The following is a 23,512-nucleotide window of genomic DNA, read 5'->3' as shown; positions in this document are numbered from 1 at the left end:
CAGTGGTGCATTCTCTATGCTTCTCACAAAGTACTGGTTTCCACAAAGGAAACAGACGACTTCAGAGGGCCCTTAAAACTGCCATCACAATCCATCTCAAATAAGTCAGTCTAAAGCGACTTGTTATTGTCAGTTGGCGTAAACGGTCGAAGTTCAAAACTGACGTGAGGCAGAAGTGCTCGACTTACTAAAAAACCAAATGTAAAGATCTAGAGGACAACATTTGTAGACGATGTTTGAAAAAGGGACGCAAATTATATAGACTCGATCACACATTAGTTCTCTGGAAAATGCAATTTTGATTATAAATATGTCACAGTTTCGCATTGGCCATGAGTTTTTATTTATGTTGACTCTTGACTGTCTCAATGACGCGCATGAAAACTGAAAGAAACGGATGAGATTCAAGAGTCTAAAAGCACGCACGTACACAAATGCACCTCCTCAGATCAGTATATACATTCATGTACAATGTATGTATGAGTGACCTTGAAGCTTGAACCCGTCTTTCGGCGAAGCATATGGCTCACCAGCACGTGCTGGCTGTGGACGTCGGTATTTCAAACTAATGACCATTCGTGCCATATTGTTTTAGAATAAGTAAAGAATGTAAACGAAAACTGCACACTGCCACAAGTATCTCAACATACAACTGTGACATGTTAACCAATGTACGTATCCGATGCCCGTCAGAATTCGCATAAAAATGTAAACTTAATTAATGTATCTTATTAAAAGTATAGATCTGTTTTACAATATTTTTCAGTGAATGGCAGGTGTACAGTAGACATAAATCGGCTATAAAAGCACTTTTAGTTTTTAAAAATACGGAACATTAAACATTAGAAATATATAACTTCACGGTAGCCACGTACCTAGAAACCGGTTTATAGGAACGTTTAAAAGGGTAAAAGTACGGTACGGTGTACGACAAGGGATATAGCAATAGCCGTCAAAATTTGGGTATGGATGGTAAAAAAATACCATCAACTTAATGCGATAAATCGACTACTATAACATAAGTGATTGTCATTTGACCACTGTCTCGAATTAATAGTGGTATTTAACCGGTTGCGACTTAAATTTATCTTATCTGTTTATTTCGTTCGGTTAAAATTGAAACGTCACTTCCGGGTTAACCGATGATGACATGTTTTGCAAAATATTGCATATGAAACACTGCCACGGGTAAATACTCCTTGCAATACGTTGCATCATGCCTTTTAAATAAACTATTATATAAACCCCACAATTTCACAATGGAATATCATATAAGAAATGTTTTTGCTTTGCTTCATATGGTGTGATTTGGTGCATATTTGTAAGTGCATTTCTGTTGCAAATGATAGTTTCCATTGGATTGATATGGGTTGAATATTAATTATATTGTTTTCCAAACTGCAGGTAGTTATGTGTTGTTGTATTCTAAGTTTCATTAAAGATATGCGTATATGATACATTAGATTGTAACACAAACTGGCTGTGGGTGTGATTATTTACAGTATTCAGTAAACAGTGTAGTGTGTGTGGGTTAGAACCAGCCACCCGGTTAGCTTAGTTGGTAAGAGCGCCATGCTAGTGTTCTGGCGGTTGTGGGTTGGAGCCCCACACCGGGCGCACTTTTCCTCCCAGGTTTACTTTACTGGTGGCAGCGGTAACGGCAGGAGTGCCTCCGTCGGCCTAAAAAGGTTAATGGGGGGAGGAGTGTAGTTTGTGTGGGTTAGAACCAGCCGCCCGGTTAGCTCAGTTGGTAAGAGCGCCGTGCTAGTGTTCCGGCGGTCGTGGGTTCGAGCCCCACACCAGGCGCACTTTTCCTCCCAGGTTTACTTTAACAGTACAATTCATTCAAACATTTTTGCTTATTTGGACTCATTTATCATTAATTTTTGTCCTAAAGAATGTTTACAAAACACTACCCCAGTATCAGAGCTGTACGTCAAGTTGTGACCTATATTGCTACCCTCTCACTCCTGGTTAATGCATATTGCGTCTATAAAATATCATAAAAAACAAGAAATATTACCAAATAATGTTATTTTATATAAGTTCCATACACAAAAAAATGATATAATAATAATATAATATATGATATTATAAGTTTGATGCGTTTTTCTTCATATCATACTGTCAAAATATACATGCAAGCTGCGGTTCACAGTTTTACAACAATCAGAACACTTCGGCCAGTTCACGGCCAGTTCAGTTCAAAGTTTATTGTACAAAAGGCCTCCAGCTCATACACAAACACAATAGCATACATATATCAAATAATCATGATAGATGATGATAATGACATGTTATGATATCAAACTCAAATGTCCATAAAATATTTTCTTTCTTCAAATGCATAATAAATAAACATTACTAAATCATGTATATTCAAAGCATTTGTATTAGACATTAAATCATAAGATTTAATTCAATAGTAGGGTTTTCTCGATAGTATTTTGCAATATAAACATTACTTAAAACATTATATAAAGGACATATTAACAAATAATGGAATTCATCTTCAATATAACATTCGCAGTATGGGCAAGTGTGTTCTTCTCTCTGTATCCCAAAATGTCTTCTGGTTTCAATAGAAAGATAATGTACAGAACATCTGAATGATGCAAAACATTTACAAAATTTAGCTACATCTATGTTTATGTTTCAAGTGTTAAATTTGTTTTATATCAAGAATATGATGATAACTTTCTATTCGCTATACATCTGGCTCTCCATATTTACAAATACTGATCTTTGAACCTATTAGTATACTGGATAGGCTTTCCCAAATGTAGCCAAAGTTGTTACTATATAATTATGCCCCCGAAGGTGGGCATATTAAAATCGCACCGTCCGTCCGTCCGGCTCTGTAACTTCCCCTTGTATTGACAGATTTTAAAATAACTTGCCACATGTGTTCCACATACCAAGACGACGTGTGGCGTGCAAGACTCGTGTCCCTACCTCAAAGGTCAAGGTCACACTTAGTGTTTATTCACAATGGAGTGCTGCATATAATGACATAGAGTATAGGTTGTCGTGTCCGGGCTGTAACTTTCCCTTGTATGGACAGATTTTAAAATAACTTGCCACATGTGTTCCACATACCAAGACGACGTGTCGCGTGCAAGACCCGTGTCCCTACCTCAAAGGTCAAGGTCACACTTAGTGTTTATTCACAATGGAGTGCTGCATATAATGACATAGAGTATAGGTTGTTGTGTCCGGGCTGTAACTTTCTCTTGTATGGACAGATTTTAAAATAACTTGCCACATGTGTACCACATACCAAGACGACGTGTCGCGTGCAAGATCCGTGTCCCTACCTCAAAGGTCAAGGTCACACTTAGTGTTTATTCACAATGGAGTGCTGCATATAAGGACATAGAGTATAGGTTGTCGTGTCCGGGCTGTAACTTTCCCTTGTATGGACAGATTTTAAAATAACTTGCCACATGTGTTCCACATACCAAGACGACGTGTCGCGTGCAAGACCCGTGTCCCTACCTCAAAGGTCAAGGTCACACTTGGTGTTTATTCACAATGGAGTGCTGCATATAAGGACATAGAGTATAGGTTGTCGTGTCCGGGCTGTAACTTTCTCTTGTATGGACAGATTTTAAAATAACTTGCCACATGTGTTCCACATATCAAGACGACGTGTCGCGTGCAAGACCCGTGTCCCTACCTCAAAGGTCAAGGTCACACTTAGTGTTTATTCACAATGGAGTGCTGCATATAAGGACATAGAGTATAGGTTGTCGTGTCCGGGCTGTAACTTTCTCTTGTTTGGACAGATTTTAAAATAACTTGCCACATGTGTTCCACATACCAAGACGACGTGTCGCGTGCAAGACCCGTGTCCCTGCCTCAAAGGTCAAGGTCACACATAGTGTTTATTCACAATGGAGTGCTGCATATAATGACATTAGAGTATAGGTTGTTGTGTCCGGGCTGTAACTTTCTCTTGTATGGACAGATTTTAAAATAACTTGCCACATGTGTTTCACATACCAAGACGACGTGTCGCGTGCAAGACCCGTGTCCCTACCTCAAAGGTCAAGGTCACACATAGTGTTTATTCACAATGGAGTGCTGCATATAATGACATTAGAGTATAGGTTGTTGTGTCCGGGCTGTAACTTTCTCTTGTATGGACAGATTTTAAAATAACTTGCCCATGTCCTTACCTCTAAGGTGAAAGATACACTAAGTGTTTATTCACAAGGGAATTCTGAATATAAGGACATAACAGTGTAGGTTGTCAAGTATGGGTGGTATTTTTTTTATGTTCAGAGGCAATTTAAAATAACTTGCCATATGTATTTGACACGTAAAGGCAAGATCAACTTTTCATGTACTGACCTTGTTCGTAGGTCAATGTCACATTCGGGGGCATTAGTCACATACTGTGACAGCTCTTGTTTTTCTCTTACAGTAGTCACCAAATTATAAAGGCAATACTGTCATAATATAAAAGCATATTATAACATAATTTAGGGTATTTAGTTGGCCATGGCCAAGTTGTTACAATTGTATTTACAAGGTCTATCTCGAAGCTTGCCGGAGATGGTCAAGTTTTTAGCTCGACTATTCGAAGAATAAGGAGAGCTATGCTACTCACCCAAGCGTCGGCGTCACCCCTTGGTTAAGGTTTTGCGTGCAAGCACACATAGGTTAATATCTCAGCAACTACTTTGAGGTATTGCATTGAGATTTGATACAATGGTACTCAACCATCCAACCTACTCAATTAACCAAGTTAAATAACTCTACTTTGCATTTAATGCAAATAATAGGCCTTCATTATTTGATTTAGAAATTCTGGTTAAGGTTTTACGTGCAAGCACACAGGTTAATATCTCAGCAACTACTTGAGGGATTGCATTGAGACTTGATACAATGGTACTCAACCATCCAACCTACTTAATTAACCAAGTTAGATAACTCTAGTTTGCATTTAATGCAAATAATAGGCCTTTATTATTTGACTTAGAAATTCTGGTTAAGGTTTTGCGTGCAAGCACACATAGGTTAATATCCCAGCAACTACTTGAGATATTGCATTGAGACTTGATATAATTGTACTCAACCATCCAACCTACTTAATTTACCAAGTTAGATAACTCTTGTTTGCATTTAATGCAAATAATTGCCCTATTATTATTCGACTCAGAAATTCTGGTTAAGGTTTTGCATGTAAGCACTTTTAAGTCAATGCTTCAGCAATACATCATGTATTGCATTGAAACTTTACACACAGTCTCCCAACCATTTAACCTTCTTATTAAATCAAGTAAGATAACTCTATCTTTCATATTATATAATTTTTGCCCCTTTATTATGCGACTTAGAAATTCTGGTTAAGATCTTGCATGTTAGCACACATAGGATAATATCTCAGCAACTACTTGATGTATTGCATTGAGACTTTATACAATGGTATTCAACCACCCAACCTAATTGAATAATCAAGTTACATGTAGATAACTGTGTTTCGCAAATAATGGCCCTTTATTATTACACTTAAAAATTCTGGTTAAAATTTTGCATGTAACCACATTTATGTTAATATCTCTGCACATCATGTATTGCATTGAAATCTAATCTAACAGTAATCCATGCATGTTTCGCCAAAACTTTTCAATCCTTGCACTGAAAAGTGGCGGAATAGTCGAGCGCGCTGTCTCTGTGACAGCTCTTGTTACACTTGGTATAATTGTTTTCTGTGTCAGTCAAGTTTCATTTTATCGGATAGTTAAATCCTGTGTTTTAATGTGTTAATTGCTTGTTTTGTGCTAAATATCTTTGCACTTGCAAGGAAAGATATACTTCTCAAAATACAATTTCAATATTTTTCAAAACCCTACTTTTTTGCACAAACCTGATTAGACGTTAGGGATTGAAAGAATCCTATATTACACATCTATTATTTTAGACTACAATCTCAGTGTGAACATTTTGACAACTTTTTTTATTTCTTGTCTTGAAATGAGCCAATTTATGCAAAATTGCATATAAGATTGCAGATTTTTATATTTTAGTTCAAATTGATGTTTTATGCATTTTTCTTAAACTGTTAGAAAAATTAAGCTTTAAATCTGCACTCTCAAAGATTGACCGTTTTGAAATCTTTTTCATAAACCAGGTTTTCACAAAGTGAAACCTGGTTATTAGGATGACGAGCGGGCAGGCGCCGGGCGGCGTCAAACTCACCTACAAAACTGAATAATTTCAGTAAGGGTTGACATATCTTGACCAAACTTGATCTAGAGGAAAAGTTTATGTATACCTTTCATGGGATTGCGTTTGGGGTCCCTATGGTCAAGGTCACTGTTACTAAAACTAGAAAAACAGTTGAAACTTAATAACTTTAGTTAGGGTTGACATATCTTGACCAAACTTGGCCTATAGAAAGAGTTTATGGATACCTTTCATGGGATTGCGTTTGGGGTCCCTAGAATCAAGGTCAAGGTCACTGTTAATAAAAATAGAGAAACAGTTGAAACTGAATATCTTAAGTTAGGGTCGACATATCTTGACCAAACTTGGTCTATAGGAAGAGTTTATGGATACCTTTCACGGGACTGTGTTTGGGGTCCCTAGGTCAAAGTCAAGGTCACTGTTACTAAAAATAGAGAAACGGTTGAAACTGAATAACTTTAGTTAGGGTTGACATACATGTATCTTGACCAAACTTGGTCTATAGGAAGAGTTTATGGATACCTTTCATGGGATTGCGTTTGGGGTCCCTATGTAAAGGTCAAGGTCACTGTAACTAAAAATAGAAAAACGGTTGAAACTGAATAACTTCAGTTAGGGTTGACATATCTTGACCAAACTTGGTCTATAGGAAGAGTTTATGTACCTTTCATGGATTTGCATTTAGGGGCCCTAGGGTCAAGTTCACTGTTACTAAAAATAGAACAACAGTTGAAACTTAATTACTTTAGCTAGGGTTGACATAACTTGACCAAACTTGGTCTATAGAAAGACAGGGATGTGATTTGTCCTCAAATTCGCGGAATTCCGCGGATCTAATGGCCCCAGAGCCCCCCCCCCCCAAAAAAAAAAAAAAAAAAAAAAAAAAAAAATAATAATTATTTTATTTTTACCTGAAAAAAATATTTGGTTGCTTTCAGTTCTTTAAGCTAATATTCCAGTTGGCTTCAAATTTGAATTCAGGAGAGGCCTCAAAAGGGCTTCTAAAAAGCCATTTTTTCTTCTACGGCAGTGTGCTTTTGACCCCAAGAGCGCCCCATGAACCCATGGCCGAGAATGTTTCAGCCCTCCAGCTGCCAGGTCAATCACATCCCTGATAAAGAGTTTATGGATACCTTTCATGGGATTGCGTTTGGGGTCCATAGGGTCAAGGTCAAGGTCACTGTTATTAAAAATAGAAAAAACAGTTGAAACTAAATAACTTTAGTAAGGGTTGACATATCTTGACCAAACTTGGTCTATAGGAAGAGTTTATGGATACCTTTCATGGGATTGCATTTTGGGTCCCTATGGTCATGGTCAAGGTCACTGTTACTAAATATAGAAATAACCGTTGAAATTAAATAACTTTAGAAAGGGTTCACATATCTTTACCAAACTTGGTCTATAGGAAGAGTTTATGGATACCTTTCATGGGATTGCGTTTGGGGTCCCTAGGGTCAAGGTTACTGTTACTAAAAATAGAAAAATGGTTGAAACTGAATAACTTTATTAACCAGGTTTTCACAAATTGAAACCTGGTTATTAGAATGGCGAACCTCATTGTTCGGGCGGGTGGGCGGGCGGGTGGGCGGCCGGGCGGCATCAAACTCACCTATGAAACTGAATAACTTTAGTAAGGGTTGACATATCTTCACCAAACTTGGTCTATAGAAAGAGTTTATGGATACCTTTCATGGGATTGCATTTGGGGTCCCTAGGGTCAAGGTCACTGTTACTAAAAATAGAAAAAACGGTTGAAACTGAATAACTTAAGTTAGAGATGACATATCTTGACTAAACTTAATCTATAGGAAGTTGTTTATGAAGACCTTTCATGGGATTGCGTTTGGGGTCCCTAGGGTCAAGGTCAAGGTCACTGTTACCTAAAATAGAAACACGGTCGAAACTGAATAACTTTAGTTAGGGATGACATATCTTGACTAAACTTATTCAATAGAAAGAGTTTATGGAGATCTTTCATGGGATTGCGTTTAGGGTCCCTAGGGTCAAGGTCATGGTCACTGTTACTAAAAATAGAAAAAATGGTTGAAACTGAATAACTTTAGTTAGGGTTGACATATCTTGACGAAACTTGGTCTATAGAAAGAGTTTTTGGGTACCTTTCATGGGATTGTGTTTGGGGACCCTAGAATCAAGGTCAAGGTCACTGTTACTTAAAATAGAAAAACGGTTGAAACTCATTTATAGATACCTTTCATGGGATTGCGTTTGGGGTCCCTAGGGTCAAGATCAAGGTCACTGATCCTAAAAATAGAAAAACGGTTGAAACTGAATAACTTTAGTAAGGGTTGACATATCTTGACCAAACTTGGTGTACAGGAAGAGTTTATAGATACATTTCATGGGATTGCATTTGGGGTCCCTAGGGTCAAGGTCAAGGTCACTGTTATTAAAAATAGAAAAAACAGTTGAAACTAAATAACTTTAGTAAGGGTTGACATATCTTGACCAAACTTGGTCTATAGGAAGAGTTTATGGATACCTTTCATGGGATTGCATTTTGGGTCCCTATGGTCATGGTCAAGGTCACTGTTACTAAATATAGAAATAACCGTTGAAATTAAATAACTTTAGAAAGGGTTCACATATCTTTACCAAACTTGGTCTATAGGAAGAGTTTATGGATACCTTTCATGGGATTGCGTTTGGGGTCCCTAGGGTCAAGGTTACTGTTACTAAAAATAGAAAAATGGTTGAAACTGAATAACTTTATTAACCAGGTTTTCACAAATTGAAACCTGGTTATTAGAATGGCGAACCTCATTGTTCGGGCGGGCGGGTGGGCGGCCGGGCGGCATCAAACTCACCTATGAAACTGAATAACTTTAGTAAGGGTTGACATATCTTCACCAAACTTGGTCTATAGAAAGAGTTTATGGATACCTTTCATGGGATTGCATTTGGGGTCCCTAGGGTCAAGGTCACTGTTACTAAAAATAGAAAAAACGGTTGAAACTGAATAACTTAAGTTAGAGATGACATATCTTGACTAAACTTAATCTATAGGAAGTTGTTTATGAAGACCTTTCATGGGATTGTGTTTGGGGACCCTAGGGTCAAGGTCAAGGTCACTGTTACCTAAAATAGAAACACGGTTGAAACTCATTTATAGATACCTTTCATGGGATTGCGTTTAGGGTCCCTAGGGTCAAGGTCATGGTCACTGTTACTAAAAATAGAAAAAATGGTTGAAACTGAATAACTTTAGTTAGGGTTGACATATCTTGACGAAACTTGGTCTATAGAAAGAGTTTTTGGGTACCTTTCATGGGATTGTGTTTGGGGACCCTAGAATCAAGGTCAAGGTCACTGTTACTTAAAATAGAAAAACGGTTGAAACTCATTTATAGATACCTTTCATGGGATTGCGTTTGGGGTCCCTAGGGTCAAGATCAAGGTCACTGATCCTAAAAATAGAAAAACGGTTGAAACTGAATAACTTTAGTAAGGGTTGACATATCTTGACCAAACTTGGTGTACAGGAAGAGTTTATAGATACATTTCATGGGATTGCATTTGGGGTCCCTAGGGTCAAGGTCACTGTTACTTTGAATAGAAAAATGGTTCAAACTGAATATCTTAAGTTAGGGTTGACATTTCTTGACCAAACTTGGTCTATAAGAAGAGTTTATGGATACTTTCATGGGATTGCGTTTTGGGGTCCCTAGATTCAAAGTCAAGGTCACTATTACTAAAAGTAGAAAAATGGTTCAAACTGAATATCTTTAGTAAGGGTTGACATTTCTTGACCAAACTTGGTCTATAAGAAGAGTTTATGGATACTTTCATGGGATTGCGTTTTGGGGTCCCTAGATTCAAGGTCAAGGTCACTGTTACTAAAAATTGAAAAATGGTTGAAACTGAATAACTTAAGGTAGGGTTGACATATCCTGACACAACTTGGTATAAAGGAAGAGTTTATGGATACCTTTCAATGGATTGCATTTGGGGTCCCTAGGTTCAAGGTCACTGTTACTAAAAATAGAAAAACAGACACAGGCTAAAGTTCTACTGTCAATCATTAAAAACCTGGTTTCGTCGCATAGTGGCGTTTCTTGTTTAGGGTTGACATATCTTGACCCAGCTTGGTATAAAGGAAGAGTTTATGGATACCTTTCATCGGATTGCGTTTTTGGTCCATAGGGTCAAGGTCACTGTTACTAAAAATAGAAAAACAGTAGAGTCTAGAACCCAGTGATATATGACTGCTGACAAAAGATCAGATTGCATTTGTTCATATTTTGTTATGATATTGATGTTCTATGGCTAAAAGAGTTACTAACTCTTTTAGAAAAATGAGTTTCTCAGCAGTTTTCCAAACAGTTGAGATCTGTGCTATCGTGAGTTATCTAATATGACTGAATTGAAAGCATTAATGCCAAAATCAGCTGATTCTGAGACAAAAAAAATGGAAAAGTTGTCAAATCAAATAACCTGTCAGAGTGCACCTTTTAAGACCAAGTGTGTCTACTATAACTTTTAGATAAAAACAAAAAAATAATGTGCTTTTTGCCCTATACTGCACTTATTAATATAACAGTACTGGATGAAAAGCTTTACTGCAATTTATGGAACTTGCTCAGCACTGATTATTAAGAACATGTGTTTTAAATCTTACGAATTAATTGAAATGTATCCTACAAAGTTTTCAGCATAAGACCAAAATCTTGATAGCGTAATATTTTTATGCCCCCGAAGGTGGGCATATTAAAATCGTACCGTCCGTCCGGCTCTGTAACTTTCCCTTGTATGGACAGATTTTAAAATAACTTGCCACATGTGTTCCACATACCAAGACGACGTGTCGCGTGCAAGACTCGTGTCCCTACCTCAAAGGTCAAGGTCACACTTAGTGTTTATTCACAATGGAGTGCTGCATATAAGGACATAGAGTATAGGTTGTCGTGTCCGGGCTGTAACTTTCTCTTGTATGGACAGATTTTAAAATAACTTGCCACATGTGTGCCACATACCAAGACGACGTGTCGCGTGCAAGACCCGTGTCCCTACCTCAAAGGTCAAGGTCACACTTAGTGTTTATTCACAATGGAGTGCTGCATATAAGGACATAGAGTACAGGTTGTCGTGTCCGGGCTGTAACTTTCCCTTGTATGGACAGATTTTCAAATAACTTGCCACATGTGTTCAACATACCAAGACGACGTGTCGCGTGCAAGACCCGTGTCCCTACCTCAAAGGTCAAGGTCACACTTAGTGTTTATTCACAATGGAGTGCTGCATATAAGGACATAGAGTATAGGTTGTCGTGTCCGGGCTGTTACTTTCTCTTGTATGGACAGATTTTAAAATAACTTGCCACATGTGTTCCACATACCAAGACGACGTGTCGCGTGCAAGACCCGTGTCCCTACCTCAAAGGTCAAGGTCACACTTAGTGTTTATTCACAATGGAGTGCTGCATATAAGGACATAGAGTATAGGTTGTCGTGTCCGGGCTGTAACTTTCCCTTGTATGGACAGATTTTAAAATAACTTGCCACATGTGTTCCACATAGCAAGACAACGTGTCGCGTGCAAAACCCGTGTCCCTACCTCAAAGGTCAAGGTCACACTTAGTGTTTATTCACAATGGAGTGCTGCATATAAGGACATAGAGTATAGGTTATTGTGTCCAGGCTGTAACTTTCCCTTGTATGGACAGATTTTAAAATAACTTGCCACATGTGTTCCACATACCAAGACGACGTGTCGCGTGCAAAACCCGTGTCCTTACCTCAAAGGTCAAGGTCACACTTAGAGTTTATTTACAATGGAGTGCTGCATATAACGACATGGAGTATAGGTTGTCGTGTCCGGGCTGTAACTTTTCCTTGTATGGACAGATTTTAAAATAACTTGCCACATGTTTTCCACATACCAAGACGATGTGTCGCCTGCAAGACCCGTGTCCCTACCTCAAAGGTCAAGGTCACACTTAGTGTTTATTCACAATGGAGTGCTGCATATAAGGACATAGAGTATAGGTTGTCGTGTCCGGGCTGTAACTTTCTCTTGTATGGACAGATTTTAAAATAACTTGCCACATGTGTTCCACATACCAAGACGACGTGTCGTGTGCAAGACCCGTGTCCCTGCCTCAAAGGTCAAGGTCACACATATTGTTTATTCACAATGGAGTGCTGCATATAAGGACATAGAGTATAGGTTGTCGTGTCCGGGCTGTAACTTTCCCTTGTATGGACAGATTTTAAAAAAACTTGACACATGTGTTCCACATACCAAGACGACGTGTCGCGTGCAAGACCCGTGTCCCTAACTCAAAGGTCAAGGTCACACTTAGTGTTTATTCACAATGGAGTGCTGCATATAAGGACATAGAGTATAGGTTGTGGTGTCAGGGCTGTTACTTTCCCTTGTATGGACAGATTTTAAAATCACTTGCTACATGTGTTCCACATACGAAGACAACGTGTCGTGTGCAAGACCCATGTCCCTACCTCTAAGGTGAAAGATACACTAAGTGTTTATTCACAAGGGAATTCTGAATATAAGGACATAACAGTGTAGGTTGTCAAGTATGGGTGGTATTTTTTTATGTTCAGAGGCAATTTAAAATAACTTGCCATATGTATTTGACACGTAAAGGCAAGATCAACTTTTCATGTACTGACCTTGTTCGTAGGTCAATGTCACATTCGGGGGCATTCGTCACATACTGTGACAGCTCTTGTTATTTTTTTATTTTAATCATTAAATCACTACAATGAAAGGTTCAACTTCTATTTCTGTGAAAATATATTAAAATTTTGTTTAATTTCATTTCAGGGTATTACATCTTTGAAAAACTTCAATGTGAAATATGTAATGGTTGAAATAGCGTAGATCTCTTGACAATAAATCAACCATGATTCTACGAACACTTTAGTTGCTGAACTAGAAATTCGTGTATTTTATAAAGCTTAAGATTTGTGATATAGTGCAGCAGCATAAGAGTTAAAGCATTTTTCAAGCCATTTTAAACATTTGAGTGATTGCAATTTCGTAAGCACAAAGCGTAACGTTGAACCCCCTATGGCTGGGGCAATTAGCTTAGAAAATGGACTGGATCTACGAGGGGATTTTCCAGAGGAGCCAATGGAAAATGGTGGGAATCTGTTCGCCCCTGACAATGATGAAGGAATGGATGTCCCCAATATTACCAGCAAGGTAATGTAAACTTTTGTCAGTGTCATGTATACAATGTACCTTAAGCATTTTGTTTTATTAGCTCTTCTGGGGGTTTTTTGAAGAAGAAAAGTCAAGGTATTGTCATAACCTTGGTGTCTGTGTTGATGTCATCGGTTTTGTTGTACTAAAGCTGTAACCTTGGCTGTAACTAAAAAAACATGTTCAAGTTATTTCAATAAAGCTTTGTGTTGCCTAACACAATACACACATATTCAGCAAGGCACATTACTCAGGCAAATTGCTGAGAACTGTCCCTTGATTGAGAAAAACAATCTCATTGGTATACGTTATGTGGCATTGTTGTTGGCACTTAAAGTAATTTATATGTTACAGGGTTCGAATTTAATTATTTTTGACACTCGCAAATTTTTGCGAGTACTTAAATTTTCAACTCGCAAAACCAGCCACTCACTCGCATTTTTAAGGCAAACCTTTGTGTTTGCTAGGAAAAAGTATACCAGTATATTGTATGGAAAACAATGGTTTCAGGTATAGTGTATTCTTAAATGAATGGTCATGTAATTGTACTTTAAATGATATCATCATATATGAAACACTGACGGTACGTACTGAGGAAGTCTGATCAGGCCAGTATTGGTCTGTGCAAATATTTTGAAAACATTCCTTTCGTCATCTGTGTTGAGGGTCAATTTAATATTCAACTCCCTCTTCCACATCGAAACAGTTTTAACGGACGGATTATTTCGTTTTGACTGCTTTTTTTGGAACTGATCGATCATTGCCATCAGGCGTCGGCGATTTTAAAATCAACACGCGTAAAAAAACTTATCTTTTAGCTTGTCGTCATTATAAAGGCTGTGTCTCGATATGATTATCGCTAAATACCGCCGCCAAAAATGAAAGCAAAAGACCAGTCTAGAAATATACATAGTTACGAGTACCTGCCACATAGTAACAAGTACCTGTCTGTGCTCATAACGTTAATCTACGTCATCAATTTCTGTGTGATTATCGGAAAATGAAAGTAGGCATTTCTAAAATAAGATAACTGATCTCCGATTATGTTCATAACTTTTTCGAGGATTGCATATGTTCTGCAAATTTTGAACTCGCAATTATTTGCGAGTGTCTTTAAATTCAACTCGCATTTTTCAATTTTGGCCCGCATTTTGCGAGTGTGCGAGTGCTAAATTCGTACCCTGATGTTATCCTTGAGAATATTTATTATTATTCATTTACTTTTTAAGCTTTATAAACTTTGTTGTATTACAGTTGGCGCTGGTGAGCCCGACAAACGAGGAATATGAGTACATCCTGGAGACATTGAAGGAACGGGTAGAGGAGGGGCAGGGGGAGACCATCTATGAGCTAGGGACAGGAGGTATAATCAGAAGAATTCATTATATTGTACTGTAGACTGACGAAGTATAATGTTCTGCCAAGTTTTCAGAGATTTGCTTGTCTCACTGACCTGATTTAAAGGCCAATTGCAAAGTTATCGTAGAAGCATCAGTCATGATGAATCAGAAGTACAATGTTCTAATTTTATCTTTTTGTATGAATGTTTAAGTTTGCCATATGAGAGGAATACCAATACTGGTGATTCTATAATGATGGTAATATAGTGATATGTGTACACCTAAAGAAGGTTCCAAGTCAAGTCAGTAAATAATGTAGAAATTGTAAGATACTCAAATATCTGTTCCAATCATTAGTTGCGTAGAAAAAGATATTAAATCTTAGTTATATAGTAAAGTCTGAATTTACTGTCCTTTCCAATTTTACTGCATCATTATAAAATTAAATTCACGATGGACTTTGAGACTGCAAAAGGCCTATTAGACTATGGCGTATGCTGGAATGAAAACTAATGCACAACTACTACAATTTCACAACAATTTGAAAAAATGTAGAATGTAGCAGCATGTTTCAGATTCTAGAATGAACCAGGGCTAACAACAATTAATGAAAATATATTCATGATATGTCAAGAATTAATGCTATTTTCTAAATCCTGGTCTGACAATTGTGTCCATATTTTGAAATTGAGGCGGGCGGGCGTCAAACATTGGTTTCTGTTCAATAACTTTAGTTAGCATTGATAGATATTGATGAAACTTGGGGTGTAGGTAGCTTATGGGAAGAGCTAGCTTGGGATTGCTTTTAAGGGGGTGGGGCTAAGGTCAAGGTCACTGTTACTAAAAATAGAAAAATGGTTTCTGCCCAATAACTTTAGTTAGCATTGATAGATATTGACGAAACTTGGTGTGTAAGTTGCTTATGTAAAGAGCTAGCTTGGGATTGCTTTTGAGTGGGTAGGGGCTAAGGTCAAGGTCACTATTACTTAAAATAGAAAAATGGTCAAGGTCACTGTTACTTAAAATAGAAAAATGGTTTCTGCCCAATAACTTTAGTTAGTATTGATATATATTGATGAAACTATGTGTGTAGGTAGCTTATGGGAAGAGCTAGGTTGGGATTGCTTTTGAGGGGGGTGGGGCTAAGGTCAAGGTCACCTGTTACTAAAAATAGAAAAATGGTTTCTGCCCAATAACTTTAGTTAGCATTGATAGATATTGACGAAACTTGGTGAGTAGGTAGCTTATGTAAAGAGCTAGCTTTGGATTGCTTTTGAGAGGAGGTGGGGCTAAGGTCAAGGTCACTATTACTTAAAATAGAAAAATGGTCAAGATCACTGTTACTTAAAATAGAAAAATGGTTTCTGCCCAATAACTTTAGTTAGCATTGACAGATATTGATGAAACTTGGTGTGTAGGTAGCTTATGGGAAGAGCTAGCTTGGGATTGCTTTTGAGTGGGGTGGGGCTAAGGTCAAGGTCACTATTACTAAAAATAGAAAAATGGTTTCCGCCCAATAACTTTAGTTAGGATTGACAGATATTGATGAAACTTGGTGTGTAGGTAGCATGTGAAGAGCTAGCTTGGGATTGCTTTTGAGTGGGGAGGGGCTACGGTCAATGTCACTGTTACTTGAAATAGAAAAATGTTTTTTGCCAAATAACTTCTGATAGCATTGATAGATATTGATTAAACTTGGTGTGTAGGTAGCTTATGTAAAGAGCTAGCTTGGGATTGCTTTTGAGGGGGGTGGGGCTAAGGTCAAGGTCACTGTTACTAAAAATTTAAAAATGGTGTCCGCCCATTAACTTTAGTTAGCGTTGATAGATATTGATAAAACTTGGTGTGTAGGTAGCTTATGTACAGAGCTAGCTTGGGATTGCTTTTGAGGGGGTTGGAGCTAAGGTCAAGGTCACTGTTACTAAAAATAGAAAAATGGTTTCTGCCAAATAACTTTAGTTAGGATTGATAGATATTGACGAAATTTTGTGTGTAGGTACTAGTAGCTTATGTGAAGAGCAAGCTTGGAATTTCTTTTGAGGGGGGTGGGGTCAAGGTCACTGTTACTAAAAATAGAAACATGGTTTCTGCCCAATAACTTTAGTTAGCATTGATAGATATTGATGAAACTTAGAGCGAAGGTAGCTTATGTGAAGAGCTAGCTTGGGAGGTGGGGTCAAGGTCACTGTTCCTAAAAATAGAAAAATATTTTTCTGCCCAACAACTTGGTTAGAATTGATGGATAGTGATGAATGTTAGTGTGAATATAGCTTATATGAAGCTGCAGATTGAACTTGCTCATACAACAAATTAATTGGCTATAATTTCTGATTGCCCATAACAAAAACCTGCAAAAACATTGCGGCGCTTCTAGTTTCTGCTTGGATTCAAGAAATCTCTTGTCAAAATCATAATTTGTCTAACAATGTTCAATTTATGGTCTTTATTAGTTTTTCTCAAAACAATTACCCATTAACAGAGACTGACAACCCTGGTCTGAAGGAGGAAGACATGCATGCATCTATCGCGACCCTGAAGAGTATTGCAGAGACGCTTGATTACGAGGTGGCTAAGCTCCGGGAGAGACATGAGAAGGAAGGACTCGTCTGTGAGTTTCTCTTGAGGAAAAAGCTTGATTCTCAGGACTTTATGGAAATAAGGTGAGTGGAGTTTGAAGCATGATGATGCATGTTTCGGCATACATTGTAATAACTTATTCTTATCTACGGAATAACAGACATGAGAAAAGATATTGTGCTGGCAGTTATAAAGTCTCTGGCTTAAAAAAATTGAATTTATCGACTTTATATACACATGTGTAATGCGTCTTATGCAAGCAAAATTATTTATTGAGTTATGCCCAATATAAAATTCTATAAGTGACAAACTCTAGCAATCGGCGCTTTTGATGCCTTTGTATATATCATATATAAAAGAAATATTTCAATGTGTTACAGAGTGGCAGTCGTGGGGAATGTAGATGCAGGCAAAAGTACACTGCTGGGTGTGTTAACCCACGGGGAACTTGACAATGGGCGTGGTCTTGCAAGATTGAAGCTTTTCCGACACAAACATGAGATGGAGTCTGGACGAACAAGCAGTGTGGGGAATGATATTTTGGGATTTGATGCGGTTGGGAATGTTGTGAACAAGGCTGAACATGGGCATCTTGACTGGATTAAGATTTGTGAAGAGTCAGCCAAGGTGGGATATATTGAACAAATATAATTTATTAAAAATACAAGAACTCAGCTGTATAAAAATTGCAGACTTGTGCTAATTTTGACCTGTGGGTGCCAGTAATAATTTTACGCAGTTTGTTTGTGTCTATGGCTTGCCTTGCCAATTACTCACACCATATCTATAAAACACTAACCTGGTAACCAGTATTTTTTCAAGCAAGGTTTTGATTACCTGTAGTAAGTTTGGCATATTGTAAGATTCCTCTGTGCTTTCAGGTGATAACGTTTATAGATCTTGCTGGCCACGAGAAGTACCTGAAAACAACAGTATTTGGCATGACGGGACATGCTCCAGACTTTGCTATGTTGATGGTAGGTGAATGTCAGGACTGACACTATCATAACCTTTTTATAAAGTCACCAGCTATCCCAATATATGTGATAAGTATTGATATTCTTTGTTATGGTTAAAAAATTATGTCAAATAAGGGAATTTTTAACATTTATGTTTGCATCTTTAGTGTAAATATTTGACCTTATACTGTTGGTAAACCTTTTGAATGTCATCATTTGAATAAGAAAAAAAGGTGGACCACTTGACTTTTCTTAGATACAGTAGTAGCCTAGCCTTCATTTTCATAAATGAAATCATTCAAGCCAGTTAGTATGAAAGTATCGAAGGTAAAAGGTTTATCTTTTGACTGGCTGATGCAATAAATGGAAATGAATATACGTAAAGCAAGTTCATGTATCTAACAGTATTTGACATACTTTGAACTTTTGCACTTACCCCAATTTCAGATTGGAGCAAACGCGGGTATAATTGGTATGACAAAGGAACATTTAGGGTTAGCCCTTGCGTTACAAGTTCCTGTGTTTGTGGTGGTAACAAAGATCGACATGTGTCCTGCTAACGTTCTCGATGACACTTTAAAACTGCTGCAGAAGATACTTAAGTCCCCTGGGTGTAGGAAAATGCCTGTTCTAGTCCAGAATGCTGACGATGTTGTTTGCACTGCTACCAACTTTTCATCAGAAAGGTATGGTCTTGTTGGTTTAAGCTATTTCATTAGATGGATTAGTAACCAGACTTTATAACAAGCATGTGGGGGCGTAAATGGACAGTGTGCTTAAGATGAGAAAGGCACATTGTAGCGTTCTGTGAAGATCTTGAATATAATAAATTTGGCTGAAAATGTCTGATATTGTGTTTAGTTGATTGATATGCATTTATAATATATTCAAGCAATTAGTTCTTTTAACAAAGAAAATAATATTTGATTTTCATAAGCATAAATGTCCCTGAAGCCTTGACGGCAAGGTTGATCTAAAAAAAAACCCGAAGACTGGAACCAAACAAGGGCAGCACTCTTTTAACTGCCTACTGGTAGCTGAAATCCTACATAAGAAAAATATATTATCCAGGCAATTACTATTTTAATTTACTTGGGTTTTCCATAAAAAAAAACCATTAAAAAAATCTTATTCATTGCCGGTAATTGTGATAGTTGATGTGGCTGTAATGCCTAAATTTGTGAAATTTTCCTTCCTGAATTATAATGCTGTAACTTGAGGTTAATTACAAACACCTCTGTATTTTTGTTTCAGAATGTGCCCAGTATTCCAAGTGTCCAATGTAACGGGGCAGAACATGGACCTTCTCAAAATGTTTCTTAATCTTCTTTCCACGAGAATGAAGTGTAACCTAGGCAGCCCACCAGAGTTTCAAATTGATGACACATTCTCTGTACCTGGCGTGGGAACCGTGGTTTCTGGTACCGTGCTTCAGGGTTATGTCAAGTTGAATGATACACTAATGCTGGGACCTGATCCCCTTGGACAGTTCCAGCCACTTGTGATAAAGAGTATACACAGGAAACGAATGCCGGTGAAAGAGGTTCGTGGCGGACAGACAGCTTCCTTCTCATTGAAAAAGGTGAGTGCAGAATTTTAGCCATTTTTGGTCATATCAGAGTTTGTTAAATGATTAATCATGCTCTTTTCTCAAATGTTTAAAAAAGGTTTTTATCTAATAAGAAAGTAACACGACAAAATGTAATATTAAATTTAAAAAGTTGTTTTAATACAGTAAAAATGCTGCTTCAAGGAGTTTTATATAGGTGTGGTTGCTCATCAGTTAGAACCCTCCAATGAAAGTATACATCACTTTGTTTATGTATTTTATTTTAAACACAATGATAATGTGTGCACATCCTTACATGTTCACATAAATTGAGCTTTTGTTTAGTGTTTTGTATTCATATTATTGTTTTTGTGAATCAAGCAATCAACTACCGATATATTGAAAGTTATGGGGATGGTATCACCACAGACGCTTGCTGAGATCTGCATATTACTTTAATCATGTCATCACTTTACAGATCAAGCGTTCAACTATACGTAAAGGCATGGTGATGGTGTCGCCACGTCTCAACCCACAGGCTTGCTGGGAATTCGAGGGAGAAATTCTTGTTCTTCACCATCCAACCACGATCAGCGTCAAATACCAGGCCATGGGTAGGTAGTAGTTGATTGATATCACATCTCCTTGAGTTCTGAGAGTTTATCTTGAGTTTATAGATGTTACATCTCCCTAAAGCTCACAGATTGTCTGCAAACTAGTGATACAACACTGCTGACAAAAGATCAGGTCGCAATTTTTTATTTTTACATTTGAAATTGATACTTATGGCTAAAAGCATTACTAATGCTTTAAGAAAAAATGAGTTTGTGGACAGTTTTCCAAACAATTGAGATATGTTGTCAGAGAGAAAAACTAGAAGAAAAGTCAAAACTGTCAATCTGTCAGAGTGCAGCTTGAATTGTAATAGTTTTAATTACTTTTATGTAGTAGTTATATACATATAATATATAATTCATACCAAAACGCATCTGATGCATAGTGTGTGTCCTTAGATGTTTATTTTTAACCTTAATTGAGATGTTGTAAAATTAAGTAAAACATTCTTTGCATACAAAAAGAAATAAATGAAGTCTTCAGAGTTATGTACATTCAGCTTACAGAAAGGCCTTAATGTATTGGTTAACTGCATAAGGGGTCAATTAATTGTACTTGATGCTTGCATCTTTAATACATAGTTGTTTATGTAACCTGATTGTTTCATACATATGACCTGTCCATTGCAATGAATTAATATAGAAACTTGCCTCTTTGTTACAGTGCACGTTGGAAGTGTACGTCAGACAGCTACTATTCTCAGCATGACTGGAGAACATCTACATACAGGTGATGGCTTTCTGCGAACAGGTGATAAAGCCATCGTGAGGTTCCGCTTTATTAAAAACCCAGAGTACCTGCGACCAAACATGAGAATGGTGTTTCGGGAAGGACGAACAAAAGCTATTGGTACAGTTTCAAAGCTATTTCCACACATAAGAGCGGTTGCCCAAAATACGAGACAACAGCGGGCACAGAAAAAAGCCCAGGAGCAAGGTCACTCAGGGGCTATGAACGAACCACAGAAGCCCAGTAAGAAACGCAGAGGGACAAAGAAACACACAGCAGAGTTTGATGAAACAAAGGAAAATGAGCGTGAACTTTCAACACCTACTTAACTCTGTCTTGTGAACAATGTCTTGATTTTGTGATGGAAATAGTGGACATATGTGATCAAAGTTTTACCATAGCAGTGGTAAAAAGATTTGATGCATTTTCTGGAGATTTGACAATGCTCTGAAATTATACCTACAATTCCAAATGCCATCCAATCCTTCAGGTTCGCCAAACCATTAATATTTTACAAACATCATACATCTTTCCCACTCAATGTTATCCATTCGATGTTTGAATAATGATCAGGGTGTCATTTGTGTTTATATTTTACCTATGAATTGCATGAAAGATTCAGGGGGTTTAACATCATTGTCATAGAATTCTAATGATCATTTATTTTCTATGACTGTGTATATGTTCTTATGAATGCAAATTTCAGCAAACCGTAAGTTAACCTTAAAATACATTTACTGGTAACTTTTCTATGCGTGTATTAAAATTAGTTCATTTGGGGAAGTGTTTTCTCATTAATAGAAGTTTTATTATTTTATTTTAAGTGTAAGTAAAATAATTATATTATTAAATCTGTACACTGCCATTAACGGGCATTATCAAATGGGCTTGAATTCAATGCAAATGTTGCAGCTTGTAAAGATTTCAATTAAAATGTTAAAAGCCCTAGTAAAGACCTCTTTGAGGAGTTCACTGAATAATAACATTATAGGACATTAGGCTAGGATTGATTAAATATTGAATGAAAGCTAGTTTAATGCTGTTGTTGAATGTCATGGTGAAGGTGCTTATTGTTTGTTTACTGTAGATGGCACACTGAAGATGTTTGATCTCAGATGTTCTCATTTTTTTGTTTATCTCATTTTCATCACCATACTGAACGTCAATATACTGAAGAAACATTTCATAAGTTATTATTTTATAACATGTTTTTAAATAATCTACATTAATTTCTTGTTATAATAATTACAGTTGTATTTTGGCTTAAAATCCTTCAAGAAATGCTTTGATTTTACTGGTAAAATTTTAAACTACTTTCTTGAAACATATAAAAGAAAGTTGAAAAGCAATTCCTTCAGTAATATTGTGCTGACATACTTGAAGAGGAATTTTTTATATTGATTTACTAGTCCAGGAAATATGAAATTAATGTATGATACATGTATATTTCTACACATTCTGCCGCAGAAAATCATATTATGTACGGTATGTTCATTAATATTTACTAACATGTTCATAAACCAAAAGAATTGCATTTCTTTTCTTAATTTAATAGAAAGCATGTTTGGCATAATTAAAACGCCGCATTTTTCATTTGCAATAAAATTTGAAAAACTATTGTAAATATTGGTGTGTGGCAACTGAGGAGAAGATGTAAAACTGACCTTCATGTAAATACATGCTTCTTGATTTCCTTTGTGTCTTTGAAACCTATATATTGATTTTTGTTATCTTGTGAAATTTTTAGATTAGCATTATTGTTTCTTCATTTATGTCCATTTTAGTCTTAACTCTTGTCAATTTTTACCTTGCATGACTGTTTTGTTTCTTTTAACTTCTTCTTTATTTATGTACTGATTTTTTCTTTAGTTCAAACCAAAATACGGAGTCTACTCTTTGTGTTTCAACCGTTTTCCTTGAATGACTTTTAATTGTTTAACTGTATATTACATTGAACACTGCATCACCTGAAGATCATGTGTTTTGATAAAATTTTGTTAAGTAAAAAATATGAAGGAATTTTTGTGTTCTTTTATTACGCTCCCGGAAGGGAGGAGCGTGATTTGTCCGTCTGTCTGTTCGTCACACTCTTGTCCGGTGAATAACTTCAAAACTACTGATGTGATTGAAATAAAACTTGGTATATATATATATATATATATATATATATATATATATATATAGATGGCATTGAAAGGGAGTGCATTGCACAATAACCATGATCCTAGCATACTTATTATACATTGTTATCTCCCCTTAACGATATTTTCATCATCAAGGCTTGTCAAGGGATTTCAATGAGACTTGAAATATAGATAGAGGGTAATCAGAGGAAGTGCAGTCAACATGGACCATTATTT

General features: G+C 36.9%; 1 protein-coding gene across 2 annotated transcripts; it reads left to right on the top strand.

Annotated features, from left to right (window-relative positions):
* The first annotated feature begins 1,110 nt into the window (after window positions 1-1,110).
* Window positions 1,111-23,171, top strand: LOC128223064 (GTP-binding protein 1-like). Of its 2 annotated transcripts, none has more exons than XM_052932304.1 (10): window positions 1,111-1,188; window positions 13,003-13,383; window positions 14,638-14,746; window positions 17,203-17,383; window positions 17,681-17,927; window positions 18,182-18,277; window positions 18,707-18,945; window positions 19,514-19,841; window positions 20,287-20,422; window positions 21,087-23,171. In XM_052932304.1, the coding sequence occupies exons 2-10, from the start codon at window positions 13,249-13,251 to the stop codon at window positions 21,479-21,481; spliced, it is 1,866 nt and encodes a 621-aa protein (XP_052788264.1). In that variant the 5' UTR covers window positions 1,111-1,188; window positions 13,003-13,248; the 3' UTR covers window positions 21,482-23,171. The 2 variants fall into 2 exon arrangements, with proteins under 2 accessions (XP_052788264.1, XP_052788270.1); XM_052932310.1 differs by lacking the exon at window positions 1,111-1,188 and adding an exon at window positions 1,217-1,321.
* The last annotated feature ends 341 nt before the right edge of the window (window positions 23,172-23,512 follow it).

The sequence above is a fragment of the Mya arenaria genome, chromosome 2 (assembly GCF_026914265.1).
Source record: "Mya arenaria isolate MELC-2E11 chromosome 2, ASM2691426v1".
Classification (NCBI taxonomy): domain Eukaryota; kingdom Metazoa; phylum Mollusca; class Bivalvia; order Myida; family Myidae; genus Mya; species Mya arenaria.
The sequence above is the reverse complement of the archived record's forward strand: the minus strand, read 5'-3'. Positions and strand labels throughout refer to the sequence as shown.

Excerpts from the sequence above, each read along its gene's own strand:
- LOC128223064 (XM_052932304.1), top strand. The coding sequence starts at position 13,249 with ATGGCTGGGGCAATTAGCTTAGAAAATGGACTGGATCTACGAGGGGAT. Across the intron at positions 13,384-14,637 it reads TCCCCAATATTACCAGCAAG|TTGGCGCTGGTGAGCCCGAC; the intron begins GTAATGTAAACT and ends GTTGTATTACAG. Across the intron at positions 20,423-21,086 it reads CGTCAAATACCAGGCCATGG|TGCACGTTGGAAGTGTACGT; the intron begins GTAGGTAGTAGT and ends TCTTTGTTACAG.